The 14,846-nt window shown below is 36.9% G+C and overlaps 1 protein-coding gene across 1 annotated transcript; it reads right to left on the reverse strand.

Moving 5' to 3' along the window:
* Window positions 1-93: 93 nt before the first annotated feature.
* Window positions 94-6,030, reverse strand: pex11a (peroxisomal biogenesis factor 11 alpha). Its single transcript, XM_059334740.1, has 3 exons — window positions 5,711-6,030; window positions 5,470-5,585; window positions 94-2,138 (listed from the first exon to the last, which is right to left on the reverse strand). The coding sequence occupies exons 1-3, from the start codon at window positions 5,764-5,766 to the stop codon at window positions 1,570-1,572; spliced, it is 741 nt and encodes a 246-aa protein (XP_059190723.1). The 5' UTR covers window positions 5,767-6,030; the 3' UTR covers window positions 94-1,569.
* Window positions 6,031-14,846: the final 8,816 nt, after the last annotated feature.

Below are 14,846 nucleotides of genomic sequence, written 5' to 3' on the forward strand. Positions count from 1 at the left end.
AATGTTACTCCATTTTTACACTCAACCACCTCTGTTTTCCTCTCATCAACACACCAATCATTAATATGTGGTATTTAAAAAGCAGAAGCAATATTTAGATTTTTAGTGTTTTATTCACCTTTCAATCAACTGTGACAGTAAAAGCATCAATTCATCTGAACTGAATGACACTACATGTGATCATAAAATGTTATGTGCACCAGCAGCTATGAAGTAAGTTTTCATATTATGTTCTGTTTCAAATTTATCCTCACTCATTTGTCACAAAGATTAAAAAACACAAACCACAAGCATACAATTTCTTTACAATATATTAAGAATGTAATTCTAATCACATTATTAAGGGTGTTTTGCACTCAATTTCTTGACATTTTCTTTAAACGAACATACAGTATAAACCTCTGAGTCACAATCCTGGCTTTGCCTTGAATGGCAGAATGAAAAATAAATAACAGCCTTTTTCACACGTGACAATTTAACTTCTTGGAGCACAGGAAAGTACAGATGCAAGTAAAGAAATTGATGATGGCTGAATACCATTTAGCTTAACTGATTTCAGGGTCATGGTATCATTCAATATGTCTCTCTTGAATAAAACAGAGCCAGTGTTAGTATTATTACTGATATCTGTACTTTTTCTATGACAAAACGAAAAAAATGTCTACTGTGAAAAAGGCCGATCCCTTGCTGCTTTTCCCCCTGAAAGCACTTTTGGTTGGTTGAGAAGCAGCTTATTCATCATTTGAATCATAGAGATAAAACTTGAAGCAGCGTCTTATCACAAAACAGAGAGCAGAGAAAGACAGTCGACTTAAAGCAGCAACGCCACTCAGATTAAGATCTTTTAAGAGAAAGGTGCAAAGATAATGCAAAAGCTTGCATCAGTAAGAAGCCCTTATTTCACAAAGACAATGGTTACAAAACTGCTGGTGTTGTAGGTGGTGTCGAAAGAAGGAATGCACACAGGTTTGGCCCTGGCTCTTTCAAAGGAGATATTATTATGCTAATTTTCAGGCTCATACTTTTGGGGTTCAACTAGAACATGTTTACATGCTTTAATTAGCCCGCGTGTTGAATCACACATTTTCTGATTGAGGTAGTCCCTGAAACTGACAGTGTTGTCTTGATTCAGTTTTTCGGTTGGGCAGGCACTCAAGATACTAAAATGTACGTGCACAAGCACTGAAATGTGAGAGTAATATGTCCTTATGAAATTTAGAAAAACCAACAAGGCTTCAATGTAAACTTGATTTGCTCCTTTTTAAACCAGTGTTGTGAACTTTAACTGGTCCCTGATTAGTGTCAAGTCATAGTTTGTCTCAAAAGCATGATGTAATTAGTTTAAACAATCAAAAATCTGATGCAAAATTATCAAGACCAGTGATAATTTCAGTTATTGCTTGCCTGAGTTTGGTGTAAAAGATTAATGCTATTTTAACATAAATATTACAAAATGTGCCCGTGACATGTTATCTAATCTCGCTGTGCATCAGGCTGAGCTGCGTCCACCATAATAAACTTTTTTTTTTTTTTTTAATCAGCTAGGAGGGTTTATCTCTACCCTTGTTATCATGGTTTGAGTCTTAACTTGGGCTGCGCAAGGGTTACAATTCCAATTACTGAGGATATTAATCCACAAAATCCCACCACTCCTGCATTAGACTGGTATATGCCCAACCGGTCTAAAGGAATAAAGAGATCACATATGTTTTTCAGCGTGTCCAAGGCAACAGCAGGATGAGTTTTTAGGCTCTCCAGCAGCAGAAAGAGAAAAGCATCCAACTGAGGAACGACAGCTTCGGCTACTTCAGGACTCTCCCTGAGATACAGCTCTCGTTTCTGTCTGAAGTGTTCATCTCTCGCTCTCTGTGCCATTAACTGGATGACAACATAAACATCCCTGGCCAGGCTCATAACTAGTGAGAGGAAGTAGCAGCGAGAGGAATTTAGACTCCAGCGTTCCTTGTCGATATTGCGGATAAGACCGACGTTTCTGGCCCAGATTGCATTGTCACAGATAAAGTAGAGGGCGCGGCCGACGTTGGCCGCAGTAAGGCACAGGCACAGCACTCGGTCAGAGAGTTGCATGGTTCGCTTAGCAGCCTCAATGGAATTTACTGTGTTTCCCAGCCTGAACACTGACAAAGGAGGAAGAAAAAAAAAAAAATTAGAGTAGCAATCAAATTAATCTGAAATGTCAGGTCAACATTTCATAGTAGAAGTCCGCTATGGAGAGTAGAATATAATTAAGCTACAGTTCAACCAAACTACAGGGTCATTCGTCTTATTAAAATTGCCCCTCTGAGTGTGTTGACCCCTATTGGAGCTCAGGTTCTTCCTTGCATTCTTTCAGAAAGCACGTTACTGACATCATTCTCTCACAAGCTCTGTTTTTAAATGGCGACATCTGCACATCTCCTTTACCCACTATAACTGAAGCCAGACAAACTAGGCATAGAGGCAGGAGAGCCCTGTGGCTGCAGCTCTGATGCACAGAAGAGACAATTAAGCGGTGCAAGAACAGAGACTGGCCTGGTTCCCTTCAGCCCTGAGAGGCTGTGTGAGGTCTTTATTGCCTGACCCTGCTCTGAGGCATCGCCCTATCCCTCATTTCCATGTGGAGCTCGTGTCGAGTCGGTCTCTGAAAGATTTTCAATCACATTAAAACCAGACTGAAATACATGATTCATGGAATTATATTTTGAGAATTCAACAATCTACATTTGTTGGAAAATGTGGACTTATAAGAAAACACATCATTAAGACACCTCTACTTGAATCAAAATGTTGTATACCTCAGTAACACAAATGTCAACATTTATCCTGGAACCACAACATGAAAAGCAATTAAAAATAGCCACAGAGCAGAAAAGTTCAAAATTTTCACTCTAGGCTGTAAAGGAATTCTATCAATGAGCTGTAAAGGCCAGTCTTAAAGTCATCCATGTTCTAAAGACAGTTGGTGCAGGCCCACACATCAGCACACAGTTCACACAGGATCCATCTCATCTCACAGTGGGCAAAAAGCTACAGACTTTAACACATTCACAAACAGCCATTAGTCTGGTCTGAGCCCAGGAACTGACAGCATATAGATGCCAAATAGTATTCATCTTGTATAGGACAACAAATAGTAAGGCTTTTTTTTTTGGTACATCCTCAAAAATGCGTCATATACTGTTTGTTCACATGCTGGAAGAAGATAATAAACATATGGCTGCAGCTGCAAAAAATAAACACAAGTCATGCATAAAATATGTCATTAAATGTTCAGATTGTGCAATATGTCAGGTTCACAATGCATCTTGGCAAAATGGTTTATGTTGATGTTTTCAGAGACAATATGTAGGCTATTGTAGCGAAATAAAAACTTGTGTCAGCGTTGAAAAAGGAGCAAACTAAATCTGTTGATGCCTATTTGATGGGGAATACTGTTTGGTGTTTTATAGCACAGAAGGACAAACTTATTTCCAGAGGTTAACCGTGGTATAGCAGGAATAGGTTGGAAGGCTTTGCAACAAAGTCTTACATTTTACGGCTGAAAATACAATAAGCAATATTATTCAAAATGTCACAACCTTCATTGATTTGCCTGCCACATGTTCAAACTTTTCCTTTTCATTATTTCCATGACCATGAGAACCCAGTGCCATGCAGTAAATAGAAGATAAAGGTTTTTGCCTTTTTAAATTAAATATTCAATGCAGATAAGCAACAATTGTCCTCAACAAGCTCCCATTTTATTCTACCTTTTTCTATTCTTGTAAAGAAGAACAACAGTGGCAGTTCCAGGAGTTTTTATAATAACGATGAGGTAACTGAAATATTGACAGTAGACTGGGCTTGAGGAAGCTTGAGAAAGTCAAACAACTAAAGCTGCTTTCCTGTGGACAGACAAAGTTCAAAGTTCATTGTGATCTCGTTGACGAAATATCACTGCGTGTGTAGAGAACATCAGCAGCAAGAAGGGGGTTTTGAGGGAAAAGGGACAAGGGGATGTAATTGCCATGCAGTGCCAAAAAACGCTGATTTTAGATTATTATGCAGATGACCACAGTGCTATTATATAAACAATGGCAGACAACAGAATAATGGCAAAGGCTTAAATTGATGCATTTGTGACTGACGGTCTTAAAACTGATGGTGAATATGTAGGAAGGAAACTAAAAGGCTAGTTTTGACAACAAACAAGCTTTTTGAATACAACGTGTTGGACTCAAGTAAATTTCCAGGGGCATTTTAACACTGCAGCTGAAAGAATTGAATCAAGAGATTCATGTAAATGTTAATGTGCAATCCCCACAGTAATGCAGTTATGAGGGTATGTTTTATTGAACAATGAAAGGCAGCAATGGTTCCGTCAGTACAGGGTGCTTCCTCAGTTACAAATATTATGGGCACAGGGTTGGGACTCTGTAGTGTAACCCCAGGCGCATATATATGGTAAGCACTACTTAAGTTTCTGGTACTTAATTTTAGAAGTGAACATACTGTCCATGAGGACATGCTGAACTAATAATCTATGGAGTACATTATCATTGGGGTCAATCTTAATTGTTGTAATTTATAAACAGTTGCCCTATTCCTCATTTTGTTTGGAATCTCCTGAAACCAACTCAGCATCCCAGGGGTCATCAAACCACCGGAGGTATTACATGCATAAATATGCATGAAAAGTTAATCTTTAACGCCTTATATTATCAAGCGAAGTGTGCTGTACTTTGCCCTAGTTGCACTATGAAGACAGACTATTTTTATCTTTAAAAAACCCCACCTTGAACACTTAAAAATAGAATTTTAGCCCATTCCTACTACCTTAACATTACACTTGATCATGAAATATAATGAAAAGAATCTTTCAAAAATATTTTTTGTATTGTGTGGACATTATTTCCAATTTAGACATAACAATGCTTTTGCCCATTTGAAATCTATAATATGTTAATTAAAAGTTACATTTAAGTGAGGCTCATGGGGTTCACTCAGATTTCCTCCTCTGCAAATGTGGGACATTCCATGATCAACAGGTAGATGCCTCATGTGGGTCTCCTGAAGGCTATGGGAAGACCGAAACTACATTCTCTCATTTTTTTTTTGTGTTTTTTTTTTATTTTTTAGATTATTGTCTGAGAATGGCAATCTCCTTAATAATTTCTTCGATTTTTATTTTTAAACATAGTTTTGGTAAACCACTTGAAGATTCAAAGATATTACTTATGCTAATAGCGTTGATGCCATGTGGCTACATTTCATGGATTTACCGTCACTGTCCTCAAATCTTAGTCCTCTTACTTATATGAACCATCTTCTATTAAGAAACAATGAAAAGTAAATTAATAAATAATGAAACGTCCAGCAATTAACATTCACAGAAATAAAAAACGACTGTACTTTAATTTTGAAAAGTTACAACAAGCATATACGGAGCGACCCCTCCCTCACTTCACAGCTACAGGTATGGCTACTCACATTTTCGTCCAGCGCTCATGTTGGTTTCCAGACTTTTCAGTTTCGCCACAAGTTCCTTTTTCTCTGAGTGGTTTCGAAGTAAGTAAACCGACAGTGCACATGCATACTGAGTTGCCCTGAAATAAAAAAAAGAGACAAAGTTGAATTTCTCCCACGCGTATCCATTGATTCAAGTTGTTTATCAATAAAATACAACTTTGACCGTTTACAAACAGATCACAAACACCATAAAAAGACTCACCTGAATATACGGTCCCTTCCTTGACTTTGGCTTGTGAAGTTCACAAAGGCATCCATGGTTAAATCAAACAAGAACAGCTTGTTCTAGTTAGCCAGTTGCAGAGTTGCACCCTTGTGCCAAGACGGAGCACACGTTCACGCAAATGTATCGCTTCCGTTTGTCAGTTACTTGCATTCACTTTAAACGAAATTGACCTTTGTGGTACATCTAAAGATGCCGATTTAAACGCAATGAAATTATCTGAATTTTGAAACTTCTTTCACGATCACACTAAGCTAATTACCGGCAGGTTTCGGCGACACATAACAGCTGAGCTAAACGTCCTTGTTTCAGTACGGACTGTTTTGCAAAGGGACCAAAAGCCGAACCGAATTATTTGACGGACCAGCGCGTTACTATTTGTTACTATGGGAACTGTACATTTTACGCTGTTGGAGTTTTAATGAAGAATCCAAAAACACGTTAAAGTAAGTCAAAACCAATTTCTTTTTCACAAATACTCATAATAAATATAATGTAAAGATATTCCGAAATACAAATAAGCAAAACAAGGTAGACGATGTGACAAAAACAGAAACTTTAAGGTCGCTACTGATACAATAAAGTCTCCATTAATGGATGACCGCAGTTATACATTGACTCTTGGTTGATTGGAGGGAAATGAATCCTTATACAGTGTTACATCTGATTAAAAACTGAGATATACAGTATGCACGTACATGTTTAAAACGATAGATGGCAGTGTGGCTGCTGTTAGTCAGATGCAATAAACAGTAAAACTTTTAGCTTTTAATAATCGTTTAATCTTAGATGGTATTATACAGATTAAGTAGGTCAGGGCACGTCCTTTTCACATCTAATGTTGATTTTAAATAATCTTATAAAATACAATAATGATTGGAATTAACTGTTACTGTGAATAAATATCAGACAGAGATGGATTATTATGATCCATGATATTATTACTAAATGTAATGTAATTTTGATCTAAATATTTCCTTTACAATTAGAGACAGTTTAAAGACAGCCCAGTTTTACTAGGGCCAATCCAGTCCCAGCTATAAGGCTTTTTTTATTCTAAAGTCAAAGATAAATTGCTGTATGTGATAATAAGTAGCAGGGGAGAAGCACAAAATTAATTATATTTTATGCAGAATATTTTAAGAGATATTAGTGACAGTTCACATGGATGGAATTGAATGAATGAGTTAAGTTACCACTGTTAACTAGAGGCTCACAGCTTGCATGTCTAAAGGTTGGAAGATCTCAACTTAATATGTAATTTTCAGTGATGTCCCCTGTGTCCCTCATTTTGTGGTAATAAGGTTCGAGTATTACCTGTCAATCAAACACAGAACCTCTTATTACAGTCAGTTCAACACGGATGCATGCTATTATTAATGATGAGTAAAGCTTTGTAACCACTGCCATCATTTTGCACATTAAATTGTAGAGTATAAACATTCATCTGTTTGATTTCTTCTTTTTTTTTTTTACCTCACTGATGCTGTTCATTGTGTTGAATTGTGAACGTAAAAATACCACAGTGTGCTTTTCGTGGTGTGTTTGTGATCAGTTTGGTTTTGTTCAGTGCTAGCTCTGATTTGATGTTAGATTCTTTGATTGCTTAATGTCCTGCAGTTCCTGCTTGTTCAACAAAATTTGTTACACATTCAGGTGTTGTTGAGTAACAATGCACCTCTTATTGATATTCCTGAAAGGTGCTGTATAGTATATTGTATTGATTTTGGTCAGAGGAATATCTGAGATTTACCACTAACAGAGTCCAGGTTTACCACTGTAATAAGTTAGATATGCGGGAGGAAACCCCTCCAGTGTAACAGGGTTAATTTTTATTTGCAAAACTATTGACAAAGTTTAATGTAACTGCTCAATTGATTGCTAGTTGTAAATCCCAAATAAATAAACTGCCACTGAAGTGGCTAATGCCCTTATTTTCAGAAATATGATGGCTGCGGGTGAAAATAAACATCACAGGCAGTTTATGAGGCAATAGGCCCCTGGCAAAGACATGCAAAAGGCTTCCCCTCTCCTACATTGGTTTAACACACATACTTTTTTATTTTAGAGGGGGAAAAATTCTCCAATCAAATCAAAATATGGCATTTGATATAGCAGATTTTGTACTGATATGACTATGCAAATGTACTCAGGTGGCTGTTTTGATAAACAACTACACAAACTTTGTTAAAGAATAGTTAACAATATTATACATTGAACATACAATGTGTTACACTGTCAGCTACACCACCATTCTTTGAGAAGAACACTTTACTGCCCATTTGTCATCACTTTTTGGCTGTCTTTAGGTGACAAAGATAATAAAAATAGTCTTTTTTTTCAAAGCACATGCTGATACAGATAAAAATATAATACAATATATCTAAACCAATATCGGCTGATCGCTGCAAGGGAGATTTTATTGTTTTTTTTCATGCCACTGCATTTGATTTTAACCTCAGTTTTATTAAGAAATGGGATGTGTGAAAGGATCTGTGAATTTCTTAGTGAAAGCTCGGAGAGGCCATCATAGTTTGATATAATACTTGAGAAATATATTGAATGGTTAAAATATTGTCTCCACTGTCAACAGTTTGTGCACAGCCAGCTAGTGTGTCTGTTGCTATATGCTCTGTCCAAAAATCTAATTTTCTTCCTCAGTGTTATGAATATGATTGAAAGTCAGGCTTAGTGTAGTGTTTCCAAATCCCAGGGGGCTCTTTGTAGATAAGGTCGCTCTGTATTGTAATGTCAGCCGGACTCATTTCCATAGAAGTAAAGCCATTGTAGGGGGTCATGGTTAGAAAAAGTGACCTTGAAATCATTTTTCTCATGCCTGGCCCCTTTTGATGAACGTTTTCTTATATACCGTATATCTTTGATTATAATTTTTAATTTTTACGGACAAATGCAGAATTTATTCGAAGCAAACTTCAGTGTATGGCTTTGGATGACATTTTAAAGCTTCCTGCCAATCAATACAATGCCTCGTTTCTGCAATCAAAATGACTGATGGAGAGGGCAACTCAATGTTATGTTTATATATTTAAATCAATGCGTACAGTTTTTTTTTTTTATTGGTGAAAGTGCTTCCCAATGTGAAAAAAGTTTGGTAAGAGAAGAGATGACTTTCTGAGTGTTTAAATAGGCTTCCTTCCAGTACTTGCACTCAAGTGGAAAGTTAATTTTACAACAGGTTCTCAAGAGACTTTGAAAATATTCCAAGTAGAGATATGATACAAAAAAACTAATGTTTAAGATTGGAAAAAGTGTGGCATCATAACAAATATGAGTCCCCAAACGTATCTTCCTAGATGTGTTTATTGGTTAAATCAGATAAGAAATATTTAATCTCACAACAAGATGAAATGAAACATTTTCTTTTAATGACCAGCTGTATAAATAGTCCATTTTGGGGTGGCCTTGCAGGTCATCTGGTGGAGTGTACACTCCACGTAAGGCTGAGTCCTTGTCACCAGCCCTGATTCAGTCTTGACCTGCTGACCTTTGCTGCATGTTTCTCTCTCTCTCTCTCTCTCTCTCTCTCTCTCTCTCTCTCTCTCTCTCTCTCTCTCTCATCCTCTCTTTCTCTCCCCTTTCCTATCTCTCTTGGGCTGTACTATCTAACAAAGGCATTCATTCATTATCCTTAATCGCTTATCCGTACTCGGGTCATGGGGGGTTGGAGCCGATCCCAGCTGACATTGGGCGAGAGGTGGGGTACACCCTGGACAGTTTGCCAGACTATCGCAAGGCTAACACATACAATCAGACAATCACGCTCTCATTCACACCTACGGGCAATTTATAGTCACCAATTGAACCTAAGTGCATGTCTTTGGACTTTGGGAGGAAGCCGGAGTACCCGGAGAGAACCCATGCGAACAAAGGCATATAATGATATATATTTTTCAAGGTTGATAGAGCTTCTTCAATGTACATACTGTTTATTATCTGGGATACAATCACTCCACACGAATAAGAGTCTTGATCACAAAAGTTCTTTACTTTTACAAGTTTGGTACAGTGGGAGTCACGATCAGTGGAACAAATCTGCCAAGGAGAAGACAAAAGGGAGGCCTAGGTAAAACAAAGCAGATATTAAGAGAAAACAGGAAAACTAAACATTAAGAAAAACTAGACAAGAGGGAGTAAGTAAGGTCAGGAAGGAAAATCTTAAAACAAATGAATAAAACAGGAAAAAATGAATATGAATTAATAACATGAGAGATACAGATATACTGATATCTTCACAGAGTCAGCAGACTAACCCATTGATTGGAATGAAACAAACTCTGAAAGGTCAATCTTAAACAAAATTTTGTTAAACTAATGATGTTAACAGCATCTCCACAGACCCAGCAAACCCTGATGCATGCATTGTCTCTGCCAAAATCCTTCATATTGTTTGTTGATTCAGAAACATCCCTATGCACAACTCTTAATTTGAAAGTAACAGTGATTTTTATCTCCATTTTAAAATGCAATTTTCTTTTTCACTGGCGCTGGCAATATGTAAATATATGGTCACAGTAAAGTCACAATAATAATGCCTATATACTTTTTGAAACAACACATTTCACCCTTCTCTGGAGTCTTTTGTGCTATTTTGGACCCTGATTGGAGCAGCATTGGGAGAAGAAGGTTTCATAACAAGATCTCGCTTGACCCTCAAAACTACTCAAACTACTATTTCTAACAGCCAATCCCCATCCCCAAATTCAATATTTTCCTAAGAGGTCCTTCCTTTCTTTATAAGAGAGCTTTCATAAGACCAACCTGCTGGAGAAGCATTTTTAGGAACATAATTATTATCCTGAGTGGGCCATAAAAGCATAACCATTGGCTTTTATTCTCACATTTCCCAATGCAGTTGAGTACATTATGTAATCACAATTCCAATTTGAGTGAGAGTACAATTACTAACTCTAATACGTTTTTGGAACTAAGGACTTATTCAAAGGTTTATGTGGGTTTATTAACAGAATTAACTGAGTACAAGCATGACCATAGTGTTTTAGTTTAGACTGTGAAAGTCTTGGTGTGGCACTAGATTTCTTTTTCTTTTTCGCTTAATCGTTCTTGCTATATAATATATTATTTCTCATCATAGCGAAATAAATGTGTTCCTCAGAACCATTAGATGTAGCCCAATGTTATACAATGACACTTCTTTTAGATAATCTGTTTTAGATCAGTCTGTATGTTTATTTTGAATTAAAATATATTATAAATTGTGTTGCAGCTGTGTTACTTGGATGCACTGACTCATCCCTATTAGCATATGTTCATATGTGAGTCCAAGTTTATTTACGATATGCATTTTCCACACTAGTGCAACAACAACCACAAATACACACACACACACACATGTGCACACACACCACAATGCATTTACAGGCCTGTCATGGAGACTTAAGGGCCAAAGGGGGAAAAATGATGTGAAAACATTTTTAGAAGTGTCAGCAGGAGCAGGTCTGATAGAGTGTGAGAGGCTCTTCCATAACCTGGGGGGCTACGACCTGAAGGACCTGATTTCCCTCAAGCTTCAGCCTTGACTGCACAACCTCAAGGAACTCAGGGGCCTTTTGGTCCAAGTATGAGCGTGGGATTTCAGAAGTGTAAGAAAAAGACAGCCCATTCAAGGCCTTTCATATAGGCAACAGAAACTTAAAGTCGATACCAAGCAAAGAAGTCAGTAAAGGCGAGAGCATACTGGGCTGATATGCTTTTTAGTTGGCCACAAGCCGAATAGCAGCTTTTTATAAGCTTTTACAAAACTGTTCAGCATTGTTGTGTATTTCTGAGACATACAGAGAGATTTATCAGTGGCTCCAATTCTTTTTTAATTATTCACATCGGAACCACTTGCATTGCAAAGGCCAAGGCTATACAAACACTAATGACCCTAGGAGGGTTGTCATATACATGCTGTGTATGCTGCTGAAGTGATTCCTGAATGTGAGTGTGACAACACATATTGCAGGTTTCTTTTCAATGAGCTGAAACTACAGATAAAGGCAAAGGAATTCTTTATGATGCATGACACTGACATCAAAGATGTAACTCCTCTTATATAAGCTCTCGGAGGCCATATGTTGCGTTAATTATGTCCTTCACTTCACCTGACATAATGAGCCATAGGAGACAGATAAATACTACCACACATTGTACTAAATATATATTTAATATGTATTGTCAGTTTTGGGGAAGCTACTTTGAAAGCATAGCTTTGCAAGCTACCACTTACTTCACATTAGAAGAAGTTGAACTAGGGTGAAATCTAGTTTACTAACTTAAGGTACTTTGTAAAAAAAAAGGATCAAATTGACAATGTAGATGCCTAAAATCTCATACAGCCTATGTTGCTTATACTGTGTGTGTTGGGTGAGGGGTATAAATAATTTTCTTGCCACAAATAATGTTGATCTGTTGCTGCCAGATTCAGCAGCATTACTGGGCTCCACTTTTGATGAATTTCATGTTTTTACTTCACTTTACCAACCCTTTCTTCATGTGTATTTTCCCACAAAGCCCAGTTAGAACTAGAAAAAAAGATCTTCAGATATAAAAATATTAAAGTTTTTTAAAATAAAAGGGTGTAATCAGACATGATATTTGTAAAAATAAAAAAAATGGTGTAATATCTGACCAGAACTAAATGAGTTATGGAAAAAAATACTTACCTGATCATTCAAGTATAGTGTGTGGGTGTAGCTGTATGACGAATGCCATTGCCTCAACCTTCACAATGGTCAGGATGAAAGAAGTAGAAAAGCAATGGTAAAATAAAAATAATTAAAAAAAAACATTCCTTTCCTTTGATGGCCCAATTTAGTTTCAGTAATTTTACTGCAAAAAAAAGTTACTACAAGCTACAAGCTACTGCAAAATGTAGTTAAACTACTAGTTCAATTACATGTAGTTCACTTCTCCCCAACACTATGTATTATATGTATGGCTTTATATTTTATTATATGTTCTATGATGTTTTATTGATGTACTGGTCTATATATCCTGTGAAGCATTATCGCCGTTACGCTCGCCGACAGGGATCAGAAGCAGAATCAGACAACAAAGTTCACAATAGGCAATGTACTTTACTGGAAGCAGGGTTTGGTACACGTGTAGGCAATCAAACAGTCAAAGGTATCCAAACCAGAAGCCAAAATCCAAAACAGGTAAAAGAAAAAAACACACAAGAAAACGTGAGAAAAGAATGGGTACAGAAAGGGTACAAGAAGAACTGGCACAGCAAAGCACAGGACTTAAATACTGAAAGGGAAGGGGAGACAATGAGAAACAGACGGGGGTAATCAAAGGTGCGTGAAACACAATATGTGTGTAATATAATAAAAAAAGAAACGTGGAAACTGCAACATGAGGGAAACAAAATAAAAGCACTAGGACAAAACAATATATTTATATGTGTACATTTTTTTATATGCCATACTTTATAATATTACATCTCGTCTTGACATGTCAGATGAAAGGGTACCCCTCACTGTTGTTCCTCTATGGTGTGATAATGTGTAAAGCCTACACGTGTGCAGTCTCATCTATGTAATATAGCATGAGGGATTTTATCTTTGTGCAGTTAAGCCATCATGGCATTAACCTTTAAGTTAGCCAGGAGCAGAGCTGTCCACGCCACTGTGGTGCTGATTGGGCTACTGTCCATGACAGTGAAATCATGTGTAATCAAATGAACCAGACACTTATTTTGGAGTTTTACCACAATCATCCTATGATCTTGAAAAATCAAAAGTGGTTTTCCTATAACACATTATCTTGTTATCGAGAGGAATTGGCATTCTGTTTTCTCAGGAATAAACATAAATTAACCCGTCATAAGAAAACATGCCTTATCCCAACATAGTGAACTATTTATATTGTAATCAACTTGTCTTGTTGAGACTTTTTAAAGACAACAAAGCTTTAAATTTGCTGTGTGGGAACAGGGAACACTTCAGCATAAAATAGGTTTTAACATTATGCATGCTACAATTACACTCCCCTCTGTAAAACTTTACTACTAGATCTATCATCAAAGAAACATTTGGAAAAAACAAGTTTATATATACCAGCTGGGGATGGGTCTTTTCAATACAGCATGTCTTTTCAAATATCTACCTTCAACCACAATGGCCATCTCTTCAGTAAAGGTGAGGGAACAATAACAAGGAGCTGCTGCAGGACTTTATCGACTCAGACAAGTGGCTCCCTGTTCTTCACGGAATCTTAAAACTGCTTTGTTCTCTTAAACCTTAAGTCCTTCTGACATTATAACAAATATTGCAACACAAGAAGAACCTTCCTTTATGTGAACTGTTTTCTTTATGTCTTATACCATCACATCCATCAACTTCTGACAGCAACCTACAAACACAGCTTGTTCCTTAAAGGCAGAGAAGCAATCAAACAGAATAATGAGAATGATTTTTCTTGACAGTTGCAAATCAATAATCATATCATTCTTGCAAGCTATATATAAAACTCAACAAATGACTTAAATATTTTCTAATAAAATCATCAATTTGGAGCTCAATGTGATGTTATGGTCTTCAGTAATCTTTTCCAATGAAAATGTATTCAACAGGAGGACAATAATGAACTCAATTCAGTCAAGAAGTCAATTCAGAACTGAGAAACACAAAGAGGCTGCCCAGCCAGTAATTACAAAGCTAAACTTAGCATTAAAAACATATATTATTCCAATCATGTTAAAAGCAGTGTGAGGCAGATTTCCTACTGACTGTAATGTAAACCTAGTTCAGTAGTAAAGTGTGAAAGAAGGTGTTTTGAAGTCCAACCTTGTTCTTTCACCCTGACCCTAGTCGTGTGATGTTTTTTCTTTTTGTGTCAAGTAACCATTTATCTTGCAGACAGAAGCTTATTTTGAAAAGCCACAATGCATATTATTAGCTTAGAATGGCACACCGTCCCCGACCTGTTCACAACTGAAGCAAAGCAGTTCGATGTGTGTTGGTATCACATGCTGAAGGTGTATCAAAATAAGACGCCCAGGGCTGTGACAATATGTTGGTATATGACAATATGGGATGAGAACATATTGGTACTGATAAGTAAGTGACTTTGAATTACAGTAATAAAA

The sequence above is a fragment of the Centropristis striata genome, chromosome 6 (assembly GCF_030273125.1).
Source record: "Centropristis striata isolate RG_2023a ecotype Rhode Island chromosome 6, C.striata_1.0, whole genome shotgun sequence".
NCBI lineage: Eukaryota > Metazoa > Chordata > Actinopteri > Perciformes > Serranidae > Centropristis > Centropristis striata.

What these genes read in the sequence shown, in the direction of transcription:
- pex11a (XM_059334740.1), bottom strand. Translation starts at nt 5,766, where the DNA reads ATGGATGCCTTTGTGAACTTCACAAGCCAAAGTCAAGGAAGGGACCGT. An exon ending in GGAAGGGACCGTATATTCAG is followed by an intron (nt 5,586 to 5,710) that starts GTGAGTCTTTTT and finishes TTTTTATTTCAG; the next exon opens with GGCAACTCAGTATGCATGTG. An exon ending in CATGAGCGCTGGACGAAAAT is followed by an intron (nt 2,139 to 5,469) that starts GTGAGTAGCCAT and finishes CTCCTTTGTCAG; the next exon opens with TGTTCAGGCTGGGAAACACA.